Raw genomic sequence first — 26,924 nt, forward strand, 5'->3', positions numbered from 1 at the left:
CTGCTGGGAGGTGGATTAAGGTTTTTGCTTTGATGTACTGTGTAACACTGTCTTATGGTATGTTAAAATTATCAGTTGTGGAACTAATCTGGTATTTGTACTCAGCATTGTCGTCACCTCTATACTTCAGGAGCCATCTGTGGGAAACCATTAATAATGACACCCTTTACCTTTTCTCCTTGGAGAGCCAGTCTATGGGTGAGACACCTTTCTTCACCTTGCCAGTCTCTTCCAGGCTAATTACAATAGCATTTGAGAATTTTGAAAATTTTTAATATCCTTGGGATGTTGAAACCAGCATGGTCCTCTTGCTAGGAACTAGCATGTTCCTGAATGTGGTTCAGGTCTTGTTTAGGGTTAAACAACTATTTCAGAATATCACCCAGACATCTGCCCCAAGGCTGAATAATTATGAGTGGCAGGGTGTGTGGGGTAGTACGGGCAAGTACCTAGGACAGTGGGCACCTCCAGTGTTTTGGAACTTCTCCCCTGAAAAAGTACAGAATCTAGAAAAACTAGTAAAATATTTGGAAGAAGTGTGCTGTCACCCTGGCAATTCCAGAGAGACACAAATACCTGCAATGTGCTGGGGCCTGGCCCATGCCTTCTGAGCCCTGTTCAACCCTATTCAGTACCCTCAAGGGGAAGAGAAGGTCTCCGAATCTGACAACAAAACAACAGGCACTGCAGCCACTCCAGCTCCGGTGACAGGCACTGCAGCTGAACCAGGGTCATCACAAAAACAGGAGGAAGAGGCAGAACCAGAGGTAATCACCCGATCCCTATCCCTGAGTGAGCTGTGGGATATGCAAAAAGATTTCAGCCATCATCCAGGTGAGCACAGTATCTCCTGGCTGCTCCAATGCTGGCACAATGGGGCTAGTAGCCTGGAATTGGAGGGTAGGGAAGCCAAGCAGCTGGGATCACTTTCTAGGGAAGGTGGCATTGACAAGGCAATTGGAAAAGGGACCCAAGCCCTCAACCTCCGGAGGCAACTCTTCTCAAGCGTGAAGGAAAGGTACCCCTTCAAAGAAGATGTTATATGTCAACCAGGCAAGTGGACCACCACGGACAGAGGTACCCAGTACCTGAGGGAATTAGCAGTGCTAGAGATGATTTATTATGACCTGGACAATGCACAATTACCCAGAGATCCAGATGAAGTCCAATGCACCCGACTGATGTGGCAGAAGTTTGTGCGGAGCGCACAATTGTTGTATGCCAACTCATTGGCAGTACTGACCTGGAAAGACAAAGAGGCACTGACAGTGGGTGAAATGGCTCACCAACTCTGGCAATACAAAGAAAATCTCTCTTCCTCCCTATGAGTCTGCTGTGGAAAAACTGCCTGAAAAGTCAAAAAAACTGATCGAACTGATCAAAAAGTCATACTCCCCACCTGTACGGGCCCACATCTCAGCTATTAGGAGTGAGCATTCCTCTGCTTAAGAGAGAGAATATAGAAGGTACACACAGTAGGGTACCTGGTGGTTTTACCTGCGTGACCATGGAGAGGACATGAGGAAGTGGGGTGGAAAACCTGCCTCGGTCCTAGATGCACGGGTATGTGAGTTGTGAGGAAAACAACCAGAAAGGAGATTCTTCCAGGAAAAATGCTGCTCCAGTTTCCAAACAGAGTAGAAGGGCTGATCTTCTTGAAGTCAGTTTTACAAGAAGTGGATAATGGATACTCTGACCAGGATTAGAGATGCCCTGCCTCCAGCCAGGTGGAGGAAAGGGACAACCAGGTTTACTGGACTGTGCGGATTTGATGGCCTGGCATGTTAGACCCACAGGAGTACAAGGCTCTAGTAGACACCCGTGCACAGTGTAGTGTACTCTAATGCCATCAAGTTATAAAGGGGCAGAACCCATCTGTGTTTCTGGTGTGTCAGGGGGATCCCAGCAGCTAACTGTGTTGGAGGCTGAAGTAAGCCTAACTGGGAATGAGTGGCAGAAACATCCCATTGTGACTGGCCTAGAGGCCCCGTGCATCCTTGGCATAGTCTGCCTCAGGAGAAGGTATTTTAAGGACCCAAAGGGGTATCACTTGGCTTTTGGTATAGCTGCCTTAGAGACGGAGGGAATTAAACAGCTGTCTACCCTGCTTTCACGGTTTAACCCCAGCCAGCAACTAAGCACCACGCAGCCTCTCACTCACCTCCCCTCAACCCAGTGGGATGGGGGGGAGAATTGGGAGGGAAAAAGTAAAACTCATGGGTTGAGATAAAGACAGTTTAATAGAACAGAAAGGAAGAAACGAATAATAATAATAACAATAATGATAATAATAACAATAACAATAATAATAATAAAAGGATTGGAATATACAAGTGATGCACAATGCAATTGGTTACCACCCGCCGACCAATGCCCAGGTAGTTCCCAAGCAGTGATTACCCCCAGCCCCACTCCCCCCAGTTTATATACTAGACATGACATCACATGGTATGGAATACCCCTTTGGCTAGTTTGGGTCAGCTGTCCTGGCCGTGTCCCCTCCCAGCTTCTTGTGCCCCTCCAGCCTTCTCGCTGGCTGGGCATGAGAAGCTGAAAAATCCTTGACTGAGTCTAAATACTACTCAGCAACAACTGAAAACATCAGTGTGTTATCAACATTCTTCTCATACTGAACCCAAAACATAATACTATACCAGTAACTAGGAAGACAATTAACTCTGTCCTAGCTGAAACCAGGACACCTGCCTGGTCTCTCTCAGGACCCTTTGATTGTGGGGTTGCTGAGGGTTGAAAAACAAGTGCCAATTTCTACCACGACAGTGCACCAGTGGCAATATCACACTGAGACTTCCTGATCCCCTTCCATGAGTTGATTTGTTGACTAGAGAGCCAAGGAATGATCAGCAAAACTTGCTCACCCTTTAATAGTGCCATATGGCCAGTGTGGAAGTCTAATGGAGAGTGGAGACTAATAGTTGACTATTGTGGCCTGAATGTAGTCATGCTGCCGCTGAGTGCTGCCGTGCCGGACATGCTAGAACTTGGAGTCAAAGGCTGCCAAGTGGTATGCCACAACTGATATCGCTAATGCATTTTTCTCAATCCCTGTGGCAGCAGAGTGCTGGCCGCAGTTTGATTTTACTTGGAGGGGCATCCAGTACACCTGGAATTGACTGGCCCAGGGGTGGAAACACAGCCCCACCATTTGCCATGGACTGATCCAGACTGCACTGGAGAAGGGTGAAGCTCCAAAACACCTGCAATGTATTGATGGCATTGTATGGGGCAACACAGCAGAAGAAGTTTTTGAGAAAGGGAAGAAAATAGTCCAAAACCTTCTGAAAGCCGGCTTTGCCATAAAAGAAAGCAAGGTCAGGGCACCTGCACAGGAGATCCAGTTTTTAGGAATAAAATGGCAAGATGGGTGTTGTCAAATCCCCATGGATGTGATCAACAAAACAGCAGCTCGCTCTCCACTGACTAATAAAAAGGAAACACAGGCTTTCTTAGGTGTTGTGGGTTTTTGGAGAATGCATATTCCAAATTACAGTTTGATTGTAAGCGCTGTCTATCAAGTGACCCAGAAGAAAAATGATTTTAAATGGGCCCCAGGGCAACAGCAAACCTTTGAACAAATTAAATGGGAGATTGTTCATGCAATAGCCCTTGGACCAGTCCGGGCAGGACAAGATGTTAAAAATGTGCTCTACACTGCAGCCGGGGAGAATGGCCCTACCTGGGGTCTCTGGCAGAAAGCACCTGGGGGACCCGAGGCCGACCACTGGGGTTTTGGATTCAGGGATACAGAGGATCTGAGGCCCGCTATACTCCAACTGAAACAGAGATATTGGCAGCATATGAAGGAGTTCAAGCTGCCTCGGAAGTGGTTGGTACTGAAACACAGCTCCTCTTAGGACCCCGACTGCCAGTGCCGGGCTGGATGTTCAAAGAGAGGGTCTCCTCTGCACATCATGCAACTAATGCCACATGGAGTAAGTGGGTCGCACTGATCACACAACGAGCTCACACAGGAAATCCCAGTCGCCTGGGAATTTTGGAATTGATCACAGGCTGGCCAGAAGGCAAAGATTTCAGAATATCGCCAGAGGAGGAGGTGACATATGCTGAAGAGGCCCCACTGTATAATAAACTGTCAGAAAATAAGAGTCAATATGCCCTGTTCACTGACGGGTCCTGTCGCATTGTGGGAAAACATCTGAGGTGGAAGGCTGCTGTATGGAGTCCTATACGACAAGCTGCAGAAACCGCTGAAGGAGAAGGTGAATCGAGTCAGTTGACAGAAGTGAAAGCCATCCAGCTACTGTTAGATATTGCTGAATGAGAAAAGTGGTGTATTGGCTTTGTGTGGCAAGGTTTTGGTAGCGGGGGGGGGTTACAGGGGTGGCTTCTGTAAGAAGCTGCTGGAAGCTTCCCCTGTGTTCGAGAGATAGCCTATAGCAGCCGGCTCTAAGACGGACCCGCCGCCGGCCAAGGCTGAGCCAATCAGCGATAGTGGTAACGCCTCTGTGATAACATTTTTAAGAAGGAAAAAAAGTTGGGATAGAGAGAAACAGCTGCCAGAGAGAGGAGTGAGAACATGTAAGAGAAACAACCCTGCAGACACCAAGGTCAGTGAAGAAGGAGGGGGAGGAGATGCTCCAGGCGCCGGAGCGGAGATTCCCCTGCAGCCCGTGGTGAAGATCATAGTGAGGCAGGCTGTCCCCCTGCAGTCCACGGAGGTCCACAGTGGAGCAGATCTCCACCTGCAGCCCGGGGAGGACCCCACGCCGGAGCAGGTGGGTTCCCGAAGGAGGCTGTGACCCCGTGGGAACCCTGCGCTGGAGCAGGCTCCTGGCAGGACCTGCGGATCTGTGGAGGGAGGAGCCCATGGAGCAGGTTTTCTGGCAGGACTTGTGACCCCGTGGGGGACCCACGCTGGAGCAGTGTGCTTCTGAAGGACTGCACACCATGGAAAGGACCCATGCTGGAGCAGTTCGTGAAGAACTGCAGCCCGTGGGAAGGACCCACGTTGGAGAAGTGATGAGCCCTCCCCCTGAGGAGGATGAAGCGGCAGAAAATAACGTGTGATGACCGTAAACCCCATCCTCATCCCCCTGTGCCGCTGGGGGGGGTTGGTAGAGAAATCTGGGAGTGAAGTTGTGCCTGGCAAGAAGGGAGGGGTGGAGGGCAGGTGTTCTGAGATTTGGTTTTATTTCTCATTACCTTACTCTGGTTGATTTGTAATAGATTGAGTTAATTTTCCCCGTGTTTTGCCCGTGTTTTGAGTCTGTTTTGCCCGTGACGGTAATTGGTGAATGATCTCTCTCCTGTCCTGATCTCAACCCGCAAGCTCTTTGTTATATTTTTCTCTCCCCTGTCCAGCTGAGGAGGTGGGGAGTGATAGAACGGCTTTGGTGGGCACCTGGCGTCCAGCCAGGGTTAACCCATCACAAGTGGCCAGTGCTCTGTATCTGTACTGACTCATGGGTGGTGGTACACACCGTGTGGGGGTGGTTACAGCAATGGAAACACAGCAACTGGCAGCGCAGGGGTAAACCCATCTGCGCTGCCACACTGTGGCAAGATATTGCATCCCGGCTAGAGAATCCAGCTGTAAAAGTACATCACCTAGATGCTCATGTACCCAAGAGTCAGGCCACAGAAGAACATCGGAACGACCAGCAGGTGGATCAGGCTGCTAAGATTGAAGTGGCTTAGGTGGACCTGGACTGGCAACGTAAGGGTGAATTATTTATGGCTTGGTGGGCCCATACTACCTCAGGCCATCAGTGAAGAGATGCAACATAGAGATGGGCTCGTGATCGAGGGGTGGACTTGACCATGGACACTATTTCACAAGTTATCCATGAATGTGAATCGTGCTGCAATTAAGCAAGCCAAGTGGTTAAACTCTCTGTGGTATGGAGGGCAATGGCTGAACTATAAATATGGGAAGGCCTGGCACATCGACTGTATCACACTCCCACAAACCCACCAAGGCAAGCGCCATGTGCTTACAGTGGTGGAAACAACCACTGGATGGCTGGAAATGTATCCCATGCCCTGTGCCACTGCCCAGAATATCCTGGGCCTTGAAAAACAAGTTTTGTGGTGACATGGCACCCCAGAAAGAATTGAGTCAGACAAGGGGACCCATTTCTAAAAAAACTCATAGACACCTGGGCCGAAGAGCATGGCATTGAGTGGGTATATCACATCCCCTATCATGCACCAGCCTCCTGGAAAATTGAACAATACAATGGACTGTTAAAGACTACACTGAGAGCAATGGGGGGGTGGTACCTTCAAACATTGGGATACACATTTAGCAAAAGCCACCTGCTTAGTCAACACCAGAGGATCTGCCAATCGGGGTGGCCCTGCCCAATCAGAACTTTTATGTACTGTAGAAGGGGATAAAGTCCCTGTAGTGCACATAAAATATATGTTAGGGAAGACAGTCTGGGTTACTCCTGCCTCAGGTGAAGGCAAACCCATTTGTGGGATCGCTTTTGCTCGAGGACCTGGGCGCACTTGGTGGGTGATGTGAAAGGATGGGGAATTCCAATGTGTGCCTCAAGGGGATTTGAATTTAGGTGAGAATAGCCAATGAATTAAACTGTATGATGTTAATTGCTATATAACCCTGCCACTGTATGTCATCATTACTATAACTGTTATATGCCATATCAATGGTATTACAGTAAGAATCACTTAGATTAAGGAAAAATGAACTTTGATAAAATTGAGCAAAGCACAGTAGTGATGGAACCAGGACTGCCTTCAGCATGCAACAATCCGACACTACACACCATCCTCCTGCCGCGCCCAATGTCACCCGCCCGCCGCACTGCACCGAAGCCCAATCCTGCTCTGCCAACTGAGCAGACTTCACATCATCTCTCCTTCCCAGAAAGGCTGTTATGACAGATGGAGCCCAAAGTCATGGACTAAATGAACTCAGTGGACATTTTATAGGAATGGCCCAGAGACTAAGGGAATGATATCTCTGTGTGTGTATATATATCTCAAAGGACAGGAAAGGTGATGGTGATTAATTGGGATGTATTAGAAAGTATGGGACCTGAGTGTGATGTAAATGGTATAGAATAGGCGATGGATACTGTCCTGGTTTCGGTTGGGATAGAGTTAATTTTCTTTCTAGTAGCTAGTATAGTGTTATGTTTTAGATTTAGTATGAGAATAATGTTGATAACACACTGATGTTTTCAGTTGTTGCTAAATAGTGTTTATACTAAGTCAAGGATTTCTCAGCTTCTCATGCCCAGCCAGCGAGAAGGCTGGAGGGGCACAAGAAACTGGGAGGGGACACGGCCAGGACAGCTGACATAAACTGGCCAAAGGAATATTCCATACCATGTGACATCATGCCCATTATATATAAACTGGGGACAGTTGACCGGGAGGGGTGGATTGCTGCTTGGGAACTAACTGGGCATCGGTCGGCAAGTGGTGAGCAATTGCATTGTGCATCACTTGTTTTGTGTATTCCAATTCTTTTATTATTGTTATCATTATAATTTTATTATTATTACAATTTTATTTATTTCTGTCCTATTAAACTGTTCTTTATCTCAACCTATGAGTTTTACTTTTTTTTCCCTGATTCTCTCCCCCATCCCACTGCGTGGGGGGGAGGTGAGCGAGTGGCTGTGTGGTGCCTAGTTGCTGGCTGGGGTTAAACTACCACACCAAGTTAATTTCCTTTTATGAGAAGGTCACCCATCTAGTTGACCAAGGGAAGCCAGTAATGCGGTGGTTTGGGATTTTAGCAAAGCTTTTGATACCGTCTCTCACAGTATCCTTCTGGATACACTGTCCAGTACACTGCTAGACAACTCCATAATACGTTGGGTGAGCACTTGGCTGACAGGTCAGGCTCAAAGGGTTATAGTAAATGGGGTTACATCAGGCTGGCATCCAGTCACCAGTGGGGTTCCCCAGGGCTCAATTTTAGTGGTAGAGCTCTTTAATGTTTTTATGAATGATCTGGACACAGGAATCGAATGTACATTAAATAAGTTTGCTGACGATACTACACTGGGAGGAGCTGTGGACTCCCTCAAGGGTAGAAAGGCGTTGCAGAGAGATCTGGACAGACTAGAGAGCTGGGCAATCACCAACTGTATGAAATTTAACAAGAGCAAGAGCCAGATTCGCCACCTGGGACAGAGTAATCCTGGTTATACATATGTCCTGGTTTCAGCTAGGACAGAGTTAATTGTCTTCCTAGTTACTGGTATAGTATTATGTTTTGGGTTCAGTATGAGAAGAATGTTGATAACACACTGATGTTTTCAGTTGTTGCTGAGTAGTATTTAGACTCAGTCAAGGATTTTTCAGCTTCTCATGCCCAGCCAGCGAGAAGGCTGGAGGGGCACAAGAAGCTGGGAGGGGACACGGCCAGGACAGCTGACCCAAACTGGCCAAAGGGGTATTCCATACCATGTGATGTCATGTCTAGTATATAAACTGGGGGGAGTGGGGCTGGGGGTAATCGCCACTTGGGGACTAACTGGGCATTGGTCGGTGGGTGGTGAGCAATTGCATTGTGCATCACTTGTATATTCCAATCCTTTTATTATTGTCATTTTATTATTGTTATCATTATTAGTTTCTTCTTTTCTGTTCTGCTAAACTGTTCTTATCTTAATCCAGGAGTTTTACTTCTTTTTTCTCCCGATTCTCTCCCCCATCTCACTGGGTGGAGGGGAAGTGACTGAGCAGCTGCGTGGTGCTTAGATGCTGGCTGGGGTTAAACCATGACAACATGCAAATTGGGGGATGAGAGGCTGGAGAGCAGCGCCACAGAAAGAGGTCTGGGGGGTTGGGTTGAGGTCAAGTTAAATATGAGTCAACAGTGTGCCCTGGCAGCCAAAAGGGCCAACTGTGTCCTGGGTGCATCAAGCACAGCATAGCTAGCTGGTCGAGGGAGGTGATCATCCCACTCTACACTGCACTGGTGCAGCCGCACCTCAAGTACTGTGTGCAGTTTTGGGTGCTTCACTCCAAGAAGGACATCAAACTATTAGAGGGTGTCCAGAGGAGGGGGACCAAGATGGTGAAAGGTCTCGAGGGCAAGACTTCTGAGGAGCGGCTGAGGCCGCTTGGTTTGTTCAGCTTGGAGAAGAGAAGGCTGAGGGGTGACCTCATCGCAGTTGACAACTTCCTCAGGGGGGACAGCAGAGGGGGAACTGCTGATCTCCTCTGTCTGGTGACCAGTGATGGGACACGAGGGAATGGACTGAAGCTGTGTCAGGTGAAGTTCAGACTGGACATAGGAAAATGTTTTTCACTGAGAGAGTGGTCAGTCACTAGAACAGGCTCCCAGGGCAGTGGTCATGACACTAAGCCTGTCAGACTTCAAGGAGCATCTGGATGATGCTGTTAGTCATATGGTTTAGTTTCAGGTCATCCTGTGAGGTAGCAGGGAGTTGGACTTAATGATCCTTATGGGTCCCTTCCAACTTGAGATATTCTGTGATTCTATGCTCCTGTTGTGGAAGATAATGGGGCTCCAAGGGCTGATTCAGATCTGCCTCTGCAGGGGTTTTGGCCCCCTTTCCGCACTGGAGCCTCCTCCTACCCTCCTTGGCGCTGGCTACACACACCCTGCCACTGTCTGCCTTCCTGGTGCTCCTGCCAGGACGTGCACTTTGCTCGCTCCATGCCTCCGCCTGCTCCTGGCCCTTGGCCTGTCCTGCTGGATCAGGGACCTGAATGGGGATGGAGGGAGAATGGTAGACTGGGAGGTGAGGATGGCGCACTGGGAAGATGGATGTGGAGCTGCGTGTGAGGTCTGGGAGCTGGAGCCATGTTCGGTGCCCCAGTGCTGCTCCCTGCCCAAAACTGCCTCCCAACGAAACTTCCTCCCAACATCTGCTGTCGCAAGAGGCTTTCTGGGAATAGGCGAGTCTTGGTGTCATCCGCCTCTCGCCGCTCTGCATACCCAGCTTCTGCTTGGCTGGGCCTGGGTGGTCCCCCCATGGAGCCCTGCTGTGCCTGCGGTGCTGCCGGTCCTGCCCGAGAGCACCCTCAGCGATGGTGCTGCCCGCGGCGGCGCAGGCAGCAGGGCTTTGGCCCAGCCGGGTCCCTGCCTGCTGCAGGCAGCCCAAGAAAGAGCAGGAAGCGCCTGGGCGCTAACAGCGAGGCTGCGGGGGCTTCCTCGATGTTGATCTTGAGCTGACTTCCTTCCCGGTGGGGAGCGGGTGGCCGGGGAGGGGGGCCGGGGGCGTTGCTGAGCCACGGTTCATTCATCCGCAAGGCGGGAAGAGAATCTGCGTCACTGCCCAGCAGCTGCGCTCGCAGGATACTGCGTTGCTGTTTCCATTGAGGTCATTTTGCCGAGCGGAGCGTTTCTGTCTCCCCGGCCCTTGTGTGTGCACCCACGGGGGAGGCGGGGGGGGGGGGAGCAGGCACCCAGCGCGGGGCCTGTAGTGCCCTGCCCGCTGCTCCTGCCTGCTCTGCTGCAAACGGCTGGAAGCCTGTTGGCTATGCATCCTCGGCAGCGGCGCTGGAGCAGAGCCTTGCCTGCGATGTCTGTTTGAATAGGTGCTCACGACACGCGAACGCTGGATTGCATCAGGAGCAGGTTTCTGGGCGGCTGGTCCCAGCCTGGGTGCTGGCTTCTGGCTGCCGGCTCGACTGCCAAATAGTTCTCCCGAGACTGGTGCTTCCCATCACTTAGAGCTGCCTGTTGCTCCCGGAGTTGAGGAGACTGTAGCGGAGCAGCGTGGGTGCTGGCCGGGGACTCACTCCCCTGCGGAGCACACCGGGATCGGGGCAGAGCCCCCCTCCACGCCTCGGGCTGAGCTCCGGCCGCGTTCCCTGTAGCAGGGCCGGCCTCCTCGCTGCGCCCCAGCCCTCGCCTCGCTCCCAGCCCCGGCAGGGCAGGGCCGGGGCAGGCTCTGCCCTCCTGGCACATCGGGGCTCGGGGGACCCTCAGCCGCCCCCTCTGTGGCCTTTCCCGGAGGAGCACAGCTGAAGCCGCCAGCCGCACGGTCCCTTGCCCTGGGCTCGGCGTTGCCGCCTGCAGCAGCCGCACTCCCGGGGGCCGAGACGTGCCTGGCCTCAGCCCCGCTGCCATTTATGACTTGAATTTATGGATTGGTTGTGGGGTTTTTTTTTCTTTTTTCTTTTAAATCTGTGACCTGGGGGGCGGCAGGGCGCGGCGAACCGGGCACGGGTGGGGCTGGGCGGAGACTGGCTTCCCCGCACCGGCCGCGGGGCTGGTCGCGCTCGCCCGTCGCTTCGCGTGGGGCGGGTCTGCGGGAGCGGGGGGGGGCACCCGGGGCATGCGAGGGCTCGGTGCCTGTTTCCGGCGGGCGGAGCCGGTCCGCCCTTCAACCCCTCGGCGGCGGCGACAGCGGCGGCACTCGCGGCACGAGCAGAGCGGAGCTGAACGGGACCGCACCGGAACGAGCCCAGCCGAGCCGAGGCGCGCCGCCGGTGAGTGGCGGCGGGCGCCGCCGCCGGGCCGGGCGGAGCCTGGCGCAACCGGTGCCGCGCTTGCATCAGCCGCCGAGCGCACGTGGGGCCGGTGCGGGCGGCGGCCGGGACCTGCCGCGGCTTCCCGTCCCGGTCCCGCGTTCCCCGGCGGTTCGGAGCGTGGCTGGCGGCTCCCGGGGGCTGGAGTGGGGGTCCCGAGCGGGGGCTGACGGCCCGCGGCTGCTGTCCCGAGCCGCGGCGGGAGGCGGCGGGCAGCGGGAGCTGTCGCCCGACGCGTTGCTGCTCCTCTCGTCTGCCCGCCCGTAGCTCGCTGCGCGCTCTCCATCTCGGGTGACAGCGTGGCTGTCTGCGAGGCACCTCGCCGGCCATGGGCTGAGCCTCCCCGGAGCCGGCCGACCCGCCTGAGCAGCTCTCCCTAGGCCGGTTCCGACGGGTGCTGGTGAGGGTCTGGGCACTTCTCGTGTTCCTTTCCCCGGGCACGGCGATTCCCAGCGCAGCAGGGCCCGCGGGGGCTGGGAAGGGGGAGGCTGCCCCACATCTTCCTTCTCGGCACGCTCGTGCTTTTTTCTCTGCGCTGCCCTGGGAATAAGGGCTGAGCACGTTTCTGCTGCCAGCCCCGCGCTTGCAGTTTGCAGAGCTTGCGTTGGGTGTCAGAAATCCTTGGAGCAATTGAGCCCCGCTGGGGAAGGCAGACAGAGCTGCCCAGGCGGTGGCTGGGGAGGGTGCCAGTGCCGGGGCACTTGTTCCCTTGAAACCTGGCCCAGAGGCTGCCCTGGGCTGCGACAGCTCCGTGGGCCAAGGCCAAACATGGCATGTGCCAGCTCAGGAGGAGGTTTCACCAGACACAGGCTGGTTTGCTGGTTATGGGGAAGCAGCCGAGCTGGTGGCTGCCACTGCAACCCTGGTTATCCCCCTTGGTGGAAAAGGGTCACAGTCATCCTCGTGTATACTTGTGCTGATCCAATACAGCATGGTGTCGGTGCTGCCCCAGGAGCCTGACTGGAGCATGTTTCATTTCCCGATGAAGGGAGCAGCTGGTGGGGAGAAGGTGCTGGTGGGTGGGTGGTTGAGTGCTAGGCACGGGGTGCCAGCTGTGGCCATGGGCATTGAGAGCCGCTTTCCTTGCAGCTCCTCTCACCTTGTGCCGGCTGCCTGCTCCACAGGGTGCTCGTCTCCCAGAGCTTTTAGGGGCTGGGTAGCAGCTGTGAGGAAGGGAAGTGGGTGTGTTGCACATTTAGGGCAATTGCAGCCTGCAGTTGCAGTGTGCGGGCTGCTTGGCAAGCACTGTCAGCATGCAAGGGATGTGCACTGAGGGCCTGCGCTGTGTGTCTGGCCATGCATCCCTGCTGAGGGTGTAGTGCAGATGTTGGGAGCAAAGGAGGAATGGCTGTGTCCCAGTGAGTCAGCCCAGCCTGCCAAATCCTCATTTGGAGGAATGCTTTGTCTTCCTGCCATCGCTGCTGTGCACGCCCACACGCCTGGCTGGAGGGATGCGCCAGCAGTCAAGTTTGGGCTGAGGGATCTCCAGGCTGCCAGATCAGTGGGGAGTTGCTGGGAGACAGTGGGCAAGCTCTGGGACATGCCCGGGAGGCCCATGGTGGAGACCACACAGGGCTTGTGCAACGAGCCTATTTCCACCATGGACTTACTGGGTTCATCCCTGGCTCACTCTCCTGGTGCAGGGGCTGTGCAGGTGGGGTATGCACAGCCCCACAGTGCCTTGGAGGGAGCTGCCATGGTCTCTGCCCCACCAGCATGGCAGGGGCTTGGTGCCAACGGGTTGGCCGGGAGCAGGCACAGCTCCTGTGGGCATCGCTGCCTGCCCTGCTTCCTGCATTGTGGGTCCTGCTGCCTGCAGGACACTGAGCTTCACACTCCTGTGGTCCCTTCTCTTGCAGGGGTTTTGAGCAGCTGAGCACCACCCACGAGAGAACAAGATGTTTGGAGGAAAAATGACCAGTGTTGGGAAGAAGCTGATCCGCCGGCGCATGGTGGATCTGAGCTCCGAGGACACGCGTTTTGCTCGCTGCCTCTCCACGCTGGATCTCATAGCCCTCGGGGTGGGCAGCACGCTGGGGGCTGGTGTGTATGTGCTGGCTGGGGAGGTGGCCAAGGAGATGGCTGGTCCCTCCATCGTCCTCTGCTTCCTTGTGGCTGCTCTCTCATCGGTACTGGCTGGACTTTGCTATGCAGAGTTTGGGGCCCGTGTCCCCAAGACCGGCTCTGCCTACCTCTACAGCTATGTCACTGTTGGTGAGATCTGGGCTTTCACAACTGGCTGGAACCTCATCCTCTCCTATGTGATAGGTAAGGGGCTGGGCAGGATGCTGGCACATGTGCCCAGGCTCCTTCCAGCACGGCACTGTCAGAGTGGGGGTCTTGTGGGGGCAGTGTGTGGTGCTGTGGGAGCAAGGTGTGGGGTGGAATCAGCAGGGAGGTGGGTGCTGGAGTGGGGGTGGCCAGTGCCTCTCTGCCCTGGGCTTGGACTAATGCACAGATTTGCCATCGACCAGGCACAGCCAGCGTGGCTCGAGCCTGGAGCGCAGCATTTGACAACATCATTGGCAACCACATCTCCACCTTCTTCATGAACAAGACCACACTGCACCTGCCAGGGGTGCTGGCTGAGCGCCCAGACTTCTTCTCCCTGATCCTGATTGGGCTGCTCACTGGTGAGTGCGTAGGAGTGGCTCCGTGGCTCTGTGGGTGGTGGCATGGGAGCCCGGTGGGTCCCCACTCACTCCTTTTGTCCCTGCAGCGCTGCTGGCCTTTGGCGTCAGCGAATCTGCCCTCGTGAACAAAATCTTCACGGCAGTGAACCTGGTGGTGCTGGGCTTTGTCATCATTGCGGGCTTCGTGAAGGGAGACATCAAGAACTGGCAGCTCTCAGAGGAGGACTACATCAACCACTCATACCTGGACCCACTGTATGACATCAGGTGAGGAGAGCAACCATGCCAGGCCAGGGTCTGGCACAGGACTGGCACTGGCCCTGCTGTCCATGCAGCCCGTGGGAACTGCTCTCCTCCCTCCTTTCCAGCAAAAAAGCCTTCGGCTCCGGCGGGTTTGTCCCCTTTGGACTGGAAGGGATCCTGACCGGTGCTGCCACCTGTTTCTATGCCTTCGTGGGCTTTGACTGCATTGCCACCACAGGTACCACCTTGGGCAAGGGTGGCACGGGCATTTCCCCAGCGCAACTGGTGGCTGGCTGGGACCCACTGGGGAGGATGCTCCATGGCGTGGGAAACAGCCCATCCCTCCACTCCTGGGAGGTTTCCCCACGGTGGCTCTGTCCCCAGCTGGGCCAGCACAAAAGGGCTCATAGCCTGCCCTGACGCAGAAAAGGGGCTCCCCGCAACGAGCGGTGGGAGCGGGGCTGCACCCTGCCTGCACAGGCAGCTTCTGGGACAGCAGGGAGCCTTTCCGCTGCCAAGTTGAGGCTGCAACAGTGCTGGGAATTGCTAATGCCTCCTGGTTATTTCCCAGCCTCAAGTAACATTTTTCTAAACAACTGAGTTCATGCAGAACTGCCGCTCTCTGGAGCACAGGGAGCTCTCAATTTCCTCTCATTCCCCCAGGAATCTACTTAGTGGGTGGCTGGTACAGGCTGTTCTGCCTGACCTCCCTGCCTGTGCTTCCCCCCTGCCAGGGACTGCCCGGCAGCCACCTCCTTCCCTCCTACTCTGGCTGCTGAGCTCCTTGCCAGGGAGTGTGGTGCAGTGGGAGAGCACGCCTTTGCAAAGGCCAGGGGACAGAGGGCGCGGTGGTTGCGTTGCTGTGCCCGCATGGGCAGAAGATCTGCATTCAGTGGGCTCTGCGGGGAGTGGGAGCTGCTGGAGGGGGCAGAGGGCTGGCACGGCCAGAGAGGCTGCGAGCCCAGCTGCCAGACAGCTGCATGCCTGGAAGCTGGGGCTGCAGCCACGCGCTTCTGCTCTTGGCAGTGCCGAAGACTCTGCCAGCGCAGCAGCATGTCTGGGGACCCTTCCTCTCCAGCAGCCCCTGCCTGCTGCTGCCCAGCCCCACGCTGCCATGGAAAGTCCCTGCTGTGGCTCGTCCTCTGGGGTCAGCTGCCCTGTGCTGTGCCATGGAGCAGGGATGGATGCTGCCTTTTGTCTCTCCACAGGGGAGGAAGCCAGGAACCCACAGCGCTCAATCCCTATTGGCATCATTGTGTCCCTCCTCATCTGCTTCGTGGCTTATTTTGGGGTCTCTGCGGCCCTGACCCTCATGGTGCCCTACTTCCTCCTGAACAAGGAGAGCCCCCTGCCTGAGGCTTTCAAGGCAGTGGGCTGGGAGCCCGCCCGCTACGCTGTTGCTGTCGGCTCGCTCTGTGCCCTCTCCACCAGGTAGGACTGGCTTCATCCCTGGCACTGCCTGGCACAGCACAGGGACCAGCAGCATGCGTCCTGGCTGGGCTGGGGGTTTGCCCCGTCTGGCTGCTGTCCTGCTCCTGGCACAGAGCTGGTCCCCCTGCTGTCTGGGTGGGAGGTGTGGACAGCTTACTGGGCAGGCCCTGAGCCATCTCTCCCCCAACAGCTTGCTGGGTTCCATGTTCCCCATGCCCCGTGTGATCTATGCCATGGCGGAGGACGGGCTGCTCTTCAAGTTCCTCTCCAGCATCAACAACCGCACGAAGACCCCTCTGTCAGCAACCATCACCTCAGGGCTCCTTGCGGGTAAGGCTCCCGGCCGCCGCCTCACACTTGGCTCTGTGGCAGTCTGGAGCCTTGCTTATGCTGCATGTCCTCGTTGCAGCGGTGATGGCCTTCCTGCTTGACCTGAAGGACCTGGTGGACCTCATGTCGATTGGCACGCTGCTCGCCTACTCCCTGGTGGCGGTGTGTGTGCTCATCCTCCGGTGGGTGCTTCCTCTCACGTGGCAGTGCCCGGGGTTGACGTGCCTTGCATTGAGCCTGGGGCTTGTGGCCACAGCTTTTTCCCAGGGCGCACACCCTGGGGAAGCATCAAGCCCCCAGGGTGGAGGCTGCTCACAAGAGCCTGCACAGTGTCTCTGGGCACATCTGTGGAGTGGCCGTCATGGGGCCACTGCCAGAGCAGCTTGTGGGGCTTGAGGAGCAGGAGACATATAAGGGTGCTGCCTACTGTCCCCCTGGGCTGGGAAGTTCCTCGGGCTCTGCTGCAGCTTGTCCTGTCTGCTCAGGTACCAGTCCGGGCAGCTGAACTCCCCAAAGGCCATGGAGATGCTGGAGCTGAACGGGAATGAGGAGGAGAGGGTGATCATGAACCCAGCTGTCACCTCTGCCAGTGCCCAGCAGAAAGAGACACTGTCCCTGGCAACACTCTTCAACCCGCCTGAGGACACCCCCACCATGCTCTCGGGGCGTATTGTCTATGTCTGTGTCTCGGTCATCGGTGAGTGAGTGGGAGCAGGCAGCTGATGTCCCCTCCTGCCAGAGGCCAGAGCATTTTGGCATGTCTCTGCAGAGCTGGGAGGGGATGGTGGACACACCGGGCAGAGGAGAGGGGCCAGGTAGCACAGGCTGCCAGCTGCTGTTGGCAGTGCCAGTGGGTGCTGGACCTGCTCTGCCCTGAGCAGGGTGCCAAGTGCAGGGCATGGTTGGGGTTTGGGGCACACGGTGGCTGATGGAGGACATGGGCGCTAAGCCAGCCATGTGGTCATGGGTGGTCACGAGAGCTCCCTGTGACGAGCCTGGCCCAGGCTGGCCACCCAGTGAGAGTGGTCTTCAGCTCCCTGAGAGCGCTCGGGTTTGGCCAGCAAGGTTTGATCCATCCATCAATGGCTTCATTGTGCAGCCAGAATGGAGTGGCTCAGCCAGCTCTGGGTAAGCATCAGAGCTGGGTTCGAGCCTAGCCGAGTGCAGGCTTCCCACTTCTTGACAGGCTGGCAAGTTCCCCCAGCAAAGCACCTTCCTGAGGCTTTGGGGGGGGTGTTGGAGACAGCACATGCTAGACCCATAACTGACCAAGAGGAGTGGGTGCCTCAGCCCAGCTGTTGGTGAGGCTTGGTGTCCCAGGGGGGCCACATCCTATGCAGCCCCCTGATTGCCCCCTCTCTTGCAGCCACACTGATCACGGTCATCTGCGTGGTCCTCACCCTCAAGGTGACCGCGCTGAAAGACGCCAGTGTGGGCTGGATCGTGGCCCTGGTGCTGCTCCTCATGGCTCTGCTCATTCCCACCATCATCGTTTGGAGGCAGCCACAGAGCAACGCGCGGTTGAACTTCAAAGTGAGTGCAGCCCCCAGCAGCTTGGCGTCTGCATCCCTGCGGACCCCCAGCAGGGTCTGGGCCATTGCAGGGTCTGCCAGGGCTTGCTTCTGGACAGTCACTGTCCAGGAAAGCCCAGGGCCCCGAGACGCAGCTCTCCAAGGTGCAGTCCCCAGCGTGGCAGTGCCCAGGTGCTCTCTAGGCTGTGGTGGGGTGGGATCCCTCTGTGGCCAGGAGCATCCTCGAGCCTGGCCGGGTCCCTTAAGGCACAGCTGACATGGCTCCTCCTGTCCCTTGCAGGTACCTTTCCTCCCACTCCTGCCAATATTCAGCATCTTTGTTAACATCCTGCTGATGGTACAGCTGAGTGCCGGCACTTGGGTGCGGTTTGCCATCTGGATGGCTGTGGGTAGGTGTCCTGTGGAGGTGAGCACGGTGCCTGCTGTTATGCTGGCAGCCCACCGCTGTGCATTTCATTGCGGAAACTGTCCTGCAGGTTTTATGATTTACTTTGGCTACGGGATTCGGAACAGCGTGGAAGGGAAAAATGCGGAAGAACCCTGTGCCACAGTAGAAAAGCCTCTGCACCACCCTGGACTGGACCTCGGCCCCGGGGCTGCTGCTGTCTGAGGTACCAGGCATTGGCACTCCGTGGATCTTTGCTAGTATTCCTGCTTGGGAAGAAGATCATGATCCGCATGGTACATCCATCCCCTCTCCTGCAGGGAGTGAGTCCCAAAGTCAGGACCACAGAACTGGGTCGTGTGCTGCCCTTTCCCCTTGCAGAGCAAAGGTCACGGAGACGAGTCCCCAGGCCAGGTGGGAGTGCCAGTGGCCCGGGGCTGGTCTCTGCCATCCCCCCAACCCTGCTGAGGGGCAGTGACACTGGTATGGCCCTCCTGCTGTAAGCTGCTGTCAGAAATGCTGCTTTCCCTGCACATGGGAGGCCCCATGTGATGGCACAGCTGTATTCGTTCTGTCTGTCCATGTGGCTGTGGTCACCACCTCCTCTCTGTGCTTTCCAAGCACCAGGTGTGTACATGGCAGCCATGCGATGAGGCTTGGGGTGGTTTGTTCTGGTATTGCCAGCAGTCTGGTGCTGCCCTGGCCATGCTGCTTGGTACGAGCATCTAGCTCGGGTGTCTGTGAAGATGTCCACAGTGTAGCCGTAGCAGTGTCCAACCTCATATGCCTTTGTATAATTGGTGTTTTAATGTCGACTTTTATACCTATTAAACTAAATGTTTTTTAAGTGCTTGGCTCTGTTGGTCCTACTACATCTCATGTTAATGCCCTGTGGTCACAGACCCCCAGGCAGGACCCCACGTGCTACCCAGCCGAGTGCCAGGCTGGTGCCAGCACAGAGCAGGGCTTGGCCACAGCTAGCTGTGCTGGGTGACCTCCTTGTCTGAAACCTGCCGATGAGCCACCAGCCCTTGCACTGTCCCCTGGGACAGTGAGCCAGGAACCATGGAGCAGTGCTCCAGGCCAGCTCAACCCTACCTGTGGGCAGGACACCAGCCTGCTGTGGCCCCACCCTGCAGTCCCTGTGCTCTGTGGGAGCGTGTCACCAGGTCCCACAGGGCAGCAGCTGCAGTGAAGACCTTGGAAATATCTGCTGGAGGCTCCAGCAATGGCCTGCAGAGGAAGTGTGGCCAGGAGCTGGGCTGCATCCATGTGAGAACATGATTTCCCAGATTCTGGTCTGGTCTAAATCAGCCCTGACAGATTATTTTGCAAAATAAACTAATTTAGGGCAGATGGATCTTGCATGGTTTTGGCATCTCTCCCTGTTTACTGGCAGTGGAGCAGGGTCACTGCATGGTCGGTGGCGAGGGCCCCATACCATCAGCTCTGCTTGGCTCCTGGACTGGAGCTGTGAGCCCTGCCCCAGGGCTATCCCTGGAGTAAAAGGGGCTGCAGCACCTGCTCTGGTCCCATGCTGGGCACTGCCTGCCCCACTGCCCCAGGCTGGGGTGCCCTGCTGGAGCCTCAGGCACAGCTGACTCCCGGCACTGGCTCTTCGCAGGTCCTTCCAGCTCTCCTGGTCATGCTGGTGCCTCAGTGTGCTGTGCTGGGTCCCACCACCCTGCCTCGTGGGTATCTTCTGGCCAGGAGCAGCATGTGGGGCCCTGCTGAGCCCTGAGCCTGCAGTTCCCCTGGCACCCATACACCCAGGTTTGGGTGCTGTAGTGGGCAATGGGCCCATGATAAGACTGCAGCCCTCACCCCCTGGCTCAGCACTGCTGCAGCCCCCCCATGCCTTTGTGCCCATGTCCCCATGCACGTGCCCACAGACATGTCCATGCCTGGCTCCAGGCCATCCCACTGAGCACGAGCATCTCATCCTGGGCACCCATTGGGACTGGCAAAGCTCTGGACATGGAGCAGGGTGCTGGAAGCCCTGGGCAGCTCCCACCATGGCAGCCCAGCAGAGAAGCAGCTGTCTGGCAGCCATCAGTCTGTGCTGGTGCGGTGCACTGGGTCAGTGCCATCTCACTATGGGCGCAGGTGCTGGCAGTAGCGCAGCGGCCCTGTCCAGCCCTGGGCCCCATGCTGGACACCCTGTCCCTGGCTGCCTGGAGGGACCCTGCCTCTCTCTGCCCGTGACCTCCTTCCACCTCATCTGGGCTGGCAGAGCTGCCAGGGATGGCACCGCATCCTTTGCTGGGCAGTGCCTCTGCCTTTCCCGGGCCCCGCTGGCATTACTGTACATCTCGGTGCATCAGCTGTGAATAACACCCAGCCAGAGCCCTAGCATGTTTTCGGCGCAGGCTGCTCCCACTGCTTTAACTGCTGCTGCGCCAGCCTGCGTGTGGCCTGCTGAGATGCTCTGGTTGCAACCTGGGGCTCCATTGTGCAGAGAGGGGCCAGGAGGGAAGCATGTTCCTGGGTGAAGGCTGTCAGGTGTTGGGGGCTCAGGGTGGGCCAGTCTGGAAGGGGCCATTTTCTGCTTTGAGAAAACACAACAAAAGGCAGAGCCTGGCTTTGCTGCTGAGAGGCCCAGTCCCCAACCCTGCACACAACTGCCTGTGGTTTGTGCCGACAGCCAGGGAGTTTCCACCCAGATTGGCAGCAAAGGCTGCGTTCCTGCCTGCCGCCCAGCCGTGGGCCTCCCCAGGGCAGCTCCAGCCCCAGCAGAGTGGCTGGCAGAGCCCTGGAAGGAACCAAACAAGCCTGAAGTTGCCCCCCTGCCTGTGCCTCTGCCACTGCATGGGTGCTGGGCAGACCAGGCACAAGTGTAGGCAGGAGCATGGGTAGGGGAGGCAGGGCTGGCTCCTGTTTCAGTGTTGTCTTGCTGGTTGTAGTGCTGTGCTGGGGGTGGCACTCAGGCAGGACCCCCCCCCCGGGAGCTACAGCCAGGGATTGGTTTGTGATCTCCCTGTTGCCGTCCCCCCTGGAATTAAAGGGGAGCTGGAGGGTTGTGGCTCTGGCTGTGTTTGGCCCAAGCCATGCTGACGGGTCAGGCAGTTGGGGCACCATTGCAGTGGAGACCCGGCTATGGCCACTGGCTGACAGCAACCTGCTCCAGCAGTGGGCCATGCTGGGGATGCAGCACTGGTGGGTCAGGGTGCAGGGGGTGCAGAGAGCTGGTGGCTCTCAGCCTCCCTCCCCACCTGGCTCCACCCCATCCCCTGCGGCTTTCATAACCGCACACACTGCCATGTGTCTGGTGCAGACCCAGGCTGCCTGTGGGGGACATGGGGCTTTCCCAGCAGAAGCATTGGAGGAGCTCTCTCTTGTACACCAGCTGCTTGACAAGGAAGAGCCTGTGTGGGTATGCAGGCTTGGGGCAGGATGGAGACGGATGGTTGTGCTGCTGAGCCATTGGAACCTGCCCGCTGCACTGCTCCCCTGCCAGAACAGGGGTGGGCCTGGCACATGGAGATGTAGCAGCTGATTAAATTTTAAATTGTGTACAGTGATCCATTTGGGAGTTAAAATAGGCTGGCTGGGCCACACTGCTCTGTGACACCAAGTACTTCAACCTGAGGAGTTAATGAGCCACCTTCTTCCCTGTAGGACCAGTGAGCAGGTACTGTCAGATCCTCCTCCCTGCAGGTGACTGGCTGGTGGAGTGGAGCTGCAGCAGCTGCCGGGTGGGACGCATCCCTCAGCGGGACTCGAAGCCCTGGAATCCACCCTCGGGCAGACAGGATTACTGGCATGACAGAGCAAACTCCTCAGCTCGTGATATTTCTGCAGTGGCGCTGGGTTGTGCTGCAGGGCCTCACCGTCCAGGAGATCAAAGCTGGTGCCAGGTGAGATTCCTATCACTCCTTACTCACCCGTCTCCAGGCAGGTCCCAACCCTTCTGCTTTCTGTGGTAACAGCTTAAGTATGCACGACCCAGTAGCTGGCACGAGGCTGCATGCATCCGATAATCCTCCCAGCCCCAAGCCGCGGCAGGTGGCCGGCTCTCTAATCGTGCAGGCTTAATGCTCTCCTTGCTTTGCCTTTGCAGGTTTGGCACAATGATTTGCTGCCAGGTGGTTGCTCTTCTCTTGCTCTTCTTTCTTCCCAGTGCTGCTGCTGGTGACCTGGTTCCCGCTCTTGTTCCCCAGTTCACACTCCAACTAGCCAAAGGTTCTTGTCACAGCCTGTCCCAGAACTGACAACATGCTGTGACAATGCCCATGCCCAGCGGGAGGCCGCCCTGGTCCTTCAGGACTTCCAGGAGTACCTCTCTTACAAGACAGTGTATCCCAACGGCACCTGCACCCCCACCACAGTGGAAAGTGAGCCCCCATGCAAGTGGCACGGAGAGGAGACAGTGGAGGCAGCATGTGCGACTCAAGTGGCAGATTATGGCACAGACAGGTGGTTTTCCATCAGTGGGAACCAATTCCTGATGAACTACCCCTTCTCTACCACTGTCAAGATCTCCATGGGCTACATGGGCCTGCTCATGTCCGAGTGGCATGTCCTCACTGCCACCCACTGCATTCACGACAGCAAAGACTATGTGAAGGGGGCCAAGAAGATCAAGGTGGGTTTCCTGACACCGGTGCAGGGTGCTGGCAACAGAACGGGGATGGGGAGGCTGGCGATGCGCTGGGCTTGGGTGCAGAACACGCAGATGCCCATGGGCTGGATCTGGGGTCCCAACTCAGTCAGCGTAAACTACAACTGTGCCCTTTGGGAGCTGTGCAGGCCATGCCGGTGCCTGCACATGAAGCTGATGGCAGCTCCAGCAGCAGAGGAGATGGCTGGGAAGAAGATTCATTTCTCGGGGTTTGACAGCGACCAGCCGGGCGAGCTGGTCTACTGCTTCTGTGGGGTGGAGGATGAGATGGTCTGCCTCATCTGCCAGCACTGCGATGCCAGCCTGGTGCATCCAGCTCTGGGGCATATGGCAAAGTGTGGGACCCCATATGACATGAATGGGAGAGGAAGGTGATCAGGGTCTTCTCAGGCCACCAGTGGGTGGAAGTGGCTGGGGAGCACCATGACTAATATTGCCATTTGCCTGACTGCTCTAAAGTTTGCTCAGATTTGTTACTGGAGCAAAGGGGTCTCTAAAAGCTGTCACACTGAATGAGAACCGCAGCCTGCCTCTTCTCCTCTCCAGTGCAGATGGCTTTGAGTGTGGTGTACCTGAGCGAGAGTGTGGCCAAGAAGCCTGAAGATGAGCAGTGTTTCCTGGCAAAACTGCTCCACTTTGCTCTCTCTCATGGAGGTCGAGGGTCTCCACAGATCACAAGGGATCCAGCAGAAACTCACTGGAGTCCAAGTCCTGATTCCCCAGGAAGTCTGAAGCGTGGTTTAAGCTCCTTTGGTTGGTGCTGGCATGAACTCAGCATCAGCGTTCTTTATAGAAAGAGCTTGGCCATCAGCCAGGGAAAGTGGCCTCTGCTTCCAGCACGTTAACTGCTCATGAGTTGGAGAGGCAGCTGCATGCTTGCTACTAAGCTGTACCTGGTTTCTCTTGGGTCTCATCAGGTCTGTCAGTCTGTTGGCTGCACTGCCCGGCTTGGCACTGCCCCAGCAATATGAGGACAAAGGGTTTTCTCTCCTAATAGGACCTTTGTGTGCTGATGAAAGGTGTCTGAAAGGCAGCCCTGGAGCCTGAGTCTTCTGGGCACACAGTGTGCCACAGCCAGGAGCTCGGCCAGTGCAGGAGGGGCTGCTCCAGGACACTGGCAGCCACCGTGCTTGGGAATGCTCTTGGCAAGGACATCTCTTCTGATTGATGCAGCATGGTGCCATGTGGGTACCTACATGTGGCAGCAGGGGCCAAGAGCTGGGACCACCTACTGACTTGTAAACTTTCTCATGTCTCTGGTTCTGTCTGGGATTACAGTAGAAGGAAGGGATCCTGACATTTACTGCAGCTGTATTATTTGAGGTGGATTATTTTAGGCAAATACATGTATTTGAATAAAAGCATAAATCTCTTTGCAAAGGTTATGTTGGAAGAGGAACAGTGCATAGATTGCTAGCCCTGGTTTGGAACTTGCTGGAGACACTTCCTCCAGACTGAAGTAAGTGGGACGGGGAGATCTGTGTAGAGTTGAAATCACAGTATCTTGCAAAAATAGGGACTGATGCCTTCTGCAGTCAAAAAACAGCCCAGGCACCTGACTGAACACATTTCTGCATATTCTGTTGCACAGGACTGATGTGCCCAACATGCCACATCAGGCTTTTCCATGAGCAAACTGAAAGCTTGTCTTATGTTTCCCTACCTCATACACAAGAGATTCCTTTGCTAATCCTAGAATTTCATGGCTGATACCTCTCCCCATCTTCCTTAAGTTTTCCTATTTCCCTGCTGTGTTTGCCCAGGCAATTATTCCCTCTGTAATTCACATTCTCCACAAGGGACCTCATGCTGATGCTGCTTTGACAGGCTGGACAGATGGCTGCTTGTATTTTCCACTCTTAAGTCAATGTCCTGCTCCTTTTCACTGCATCTCAGGGGCAGCCTGCATCACAGGCTTCTCAATGCTGTCATTGCTTAAACCTGCTGAAGACTAAACATGCAGTTCCTTCAAGACCCGTGACAGTTGTACAGGCAGAGCAACCTGCCTTGAAAAACAAACAGGTAGGTGACATTTCAACAAACTAAATGTAACAAACCCTCCAGCTCAGTTATCAAGACTTCAGGGTAATGTCAGTGTTAAACTAATTTAAGTCATATGCCTGATCTGCAGATGGGTGTGCAACAGTTTCTATTATCTTGGATGAGATAATGCATGAAAAATCATGATTACACATTACTGGGCAGGGAGCAGCTGCTATTATTCACATAATACAAACCCAATTTACAGACAGAATTCAACTTGTTCAATGGAATTACCTGCCCTAGCTGGGAGGTTCTTGGGGACAGATCAGAAAGGGTTTTCATCTCTTGTTCAGACCCTAAGAACGGATTAGAGAGCGTCAGCCATGCTCTTCTTAAAATGGGAAGAAAGCCTGTCATAAACACAGGGAAGGGAGTTCCTGGTTCCTTCCTCTCTGAAGTGCACCCTGGGCCTTTGTTTCACTTTATACACTCCTCTGATAGTGGAACAGGTGACAGGATAAGGGAAAGTTCTCCTAGAACCTGCTGATGTGAAAGAGAAGGACTTGTCTTATTCAGAGCAGCCATACACTTTATAAGCAACTTCCTTCTGACATCAGCCATCAGCTATTGCAAAACAGAAGAGGGAAAAGTCAGCACCAAGACAGAAACCAAGAGAAACATGGTGAGATTCATGCCCCCTTTTACTATCCATCATTGTGTTTGCAAGTACCAGCAGCTTTAAGACACCAACAGGACATGTTCCCCCCCAGTTCGTGTCATGGAGCAAGTGGTTTTGATGCACAATCTGCATCAGGTACAGGACTCACTGTTGTAGTGGGTTGATCTTGGCTGGATGCCAGGTGCCCACCAAGTTGCTCTATCACTCCATTCCTCAGCAGGGCAGAGGGGAAGACATAAGATGGAAAAGAACTCATGGGTCAAGATAAAGGTAGTTTAATAAAGCAAAAACAAGGCCACATGTGGAAGCAAAGGAAAACAAAAGATTTATTCTCTACTTCCCATCAGCAGGTGATGTCCAGCCACTTCCCAGGAAGTAGGGCTTCAGTAGGCATAGTGGTTTCTCCAGAAGACAAATGTTGTAATAACGAATACCCTTCCCCCCCAACCCTTCCATTCTCTTAGCTTTTATTGCTGAGAAGATGTCATATGGTATGGAAATTCCCTTTGGTCAGTTTGGGTCAGCTGTCCTGGCTCTGTCCTCTCCCAAGATCTTGCCCACCTTCAGCCTACTGGGGGAGGGGGGGAAATGTCGGAGAGACAGCCTATTCCATACCATTTGTGTCATGCTCAAGTCCCACATAATTTAATACATATATGTATATCTATCTTCTAACCATCTCATTGGATTTAATTCTTATTACTGAAATCCCTTCTTACCAACACTTACAACTTATGCTACATACTTAAACCATCTTTATACCCAACATACAGATTTATACATTCTCATTAACTACTATCCCTTGTCCTTTAACAGATAGATATTATTCTCCCATTCCATGGGCTTTTTCCACTCCTCCAAATGTTCATAAGAACGGGCCATGACTTGGGCCTTATCTGTCAAGATGGGTGCTCGGGACAGGAGAAGCAGTAGGTTTGATTGTTGGGCACCAACACTGGCTTGGTTTGGGTCATCATTGCACTCATCCGGTTTCTTGCAAAACTCACTCTTCATCCGTTCAGGTCATTCCTGCTACATCACTTCCTATAACATACAGCTCACATCACAGATTATTTTTCCCCCCAAGGTTAAATCTCCTTGAGGCACATGCCAGGTCTCCTCATCCTTCTACATTACCCACGAAGTACATCCAGGTCCTTGAGCGAAAACAATCCCATGAATGGGTTTGCCTTTTCCCAAGGGAGAAGCAATCTACACTGCCTTCCCCAGCCACTTCCCTATGTGCACTTACAGGGACCTTATCGCCTCCCACAGTATGTAGGGGTTTTGTTTGGGCAGGACCAGGACGGTTAGCAGATCCTTTGGTGTTAACCAGCCAAGTGGCTTCTGCTAAATTTATATCCCAGTGCTTCCATGCCCTGTTGCTCAATGCTCTCAACATAGTCTTTAGCAGTCCACTATATCTTTCAATCTTTCCAGAGGCTTGTGGGTGATAGGGGATGTGATGTACCCAGTCAGTGTTGTGTTTCTTGGCCCAGGAGTTTATGAGGTTATTTTGGAAATGAGTTCCATTGTCTGATTTAATTCTTTCTGGGGTATCTTGTCACCACAAAATTTTCCTTTCAAGGCTTAAGATGGTGCTTCAGGCAGTGGCATG

The 26,924-nt window shown here is 54.8% G+C and overlaps 1 protein-coding gene and 1 pseudogene across 3 annotated transcripts; both read left to right on the top strand.

The window, feature by feature from the left end:
- The first annotated feature begins 11,276 nt into the window (after nucleotides 1-11,276).
- Nucleotides 11,277-18,873, top strand: SLC7A3 (solute carrier family 7 member 3). Of its 3 annotated transcripts, none has more exons than XM_069811332.1 (12): nucleotides 11,277-11,430; nucleotides 13,329-13,737; nucleotides 13,944-14,102; nucleotides 14,189-14,369; nucleotides 14,471-14,583; nucleotides 15,554-15,776; nucleotides 15,967-16,106; nucleotides 16,186-16,288; nucleotides 16,592-16,803; nucleotides 17,473-17,639; nucleotides 17,919-18,027; nucleotides 18,115-18,873. In XM_069811332.1, the coding sequence occupies exons 2-12, from the start codon at nucleotides 13,368-13,370 to the stop codon at nucleotides 18,246-18,248; spliced, it is 1,911 nt and encodes a 636-aa protein (XP_069667433.1). In that variant the 5' UTR covers nucleotides 11,277-11,430; nucleotides 13,329-13,367; the 3' UTR covers nucleotides 18,249-18,873. The 3 variants fall into 3 exon arrangements, with proteins under 3 accessions (XP_069667433.1, XP_069667434.1, XP_069667435.1); XM_069811333.1 differs by lacking the exon at nucleotides 11,277-11,430 and adding an exon at nucleotides 11,847-11,869; XM_069811334.1 differs by lacking the exon at nucleotides 11,277-11,430 and having other exon boundaries at nucleotides 12,492-13,737; nucleotides 18,115-18,249; nucleotides 18,344-18,873.
- Nucleotides 18,874-22,051: 3,178 nt separating this feature from the next.
- Nucleotides 22,052-23,933, top strand: LOC104313427 (serine protease 23-like; annotated as a pseudogene).
- Nucleotides 23,934-26,924: the final 2,991 nt, after the last annotated feature.

The sequence above is a fragment of the Haliaeetus albicilla genome, chromosome 23 (assembly GCF_947461875.1).
Source record: "Haliaeetus albicilla chromosome 23, bHalAlb1.1, whole genome shotgun sequence".
In the NCBI taxonomy this organism is placed as follows: domain Eukaryota; kingdom Metazoa; phylum Chordata; class Aves; order Accipitriformes; family Accipitridae; genus Haliaeetus; species Haliaeetus albicilla.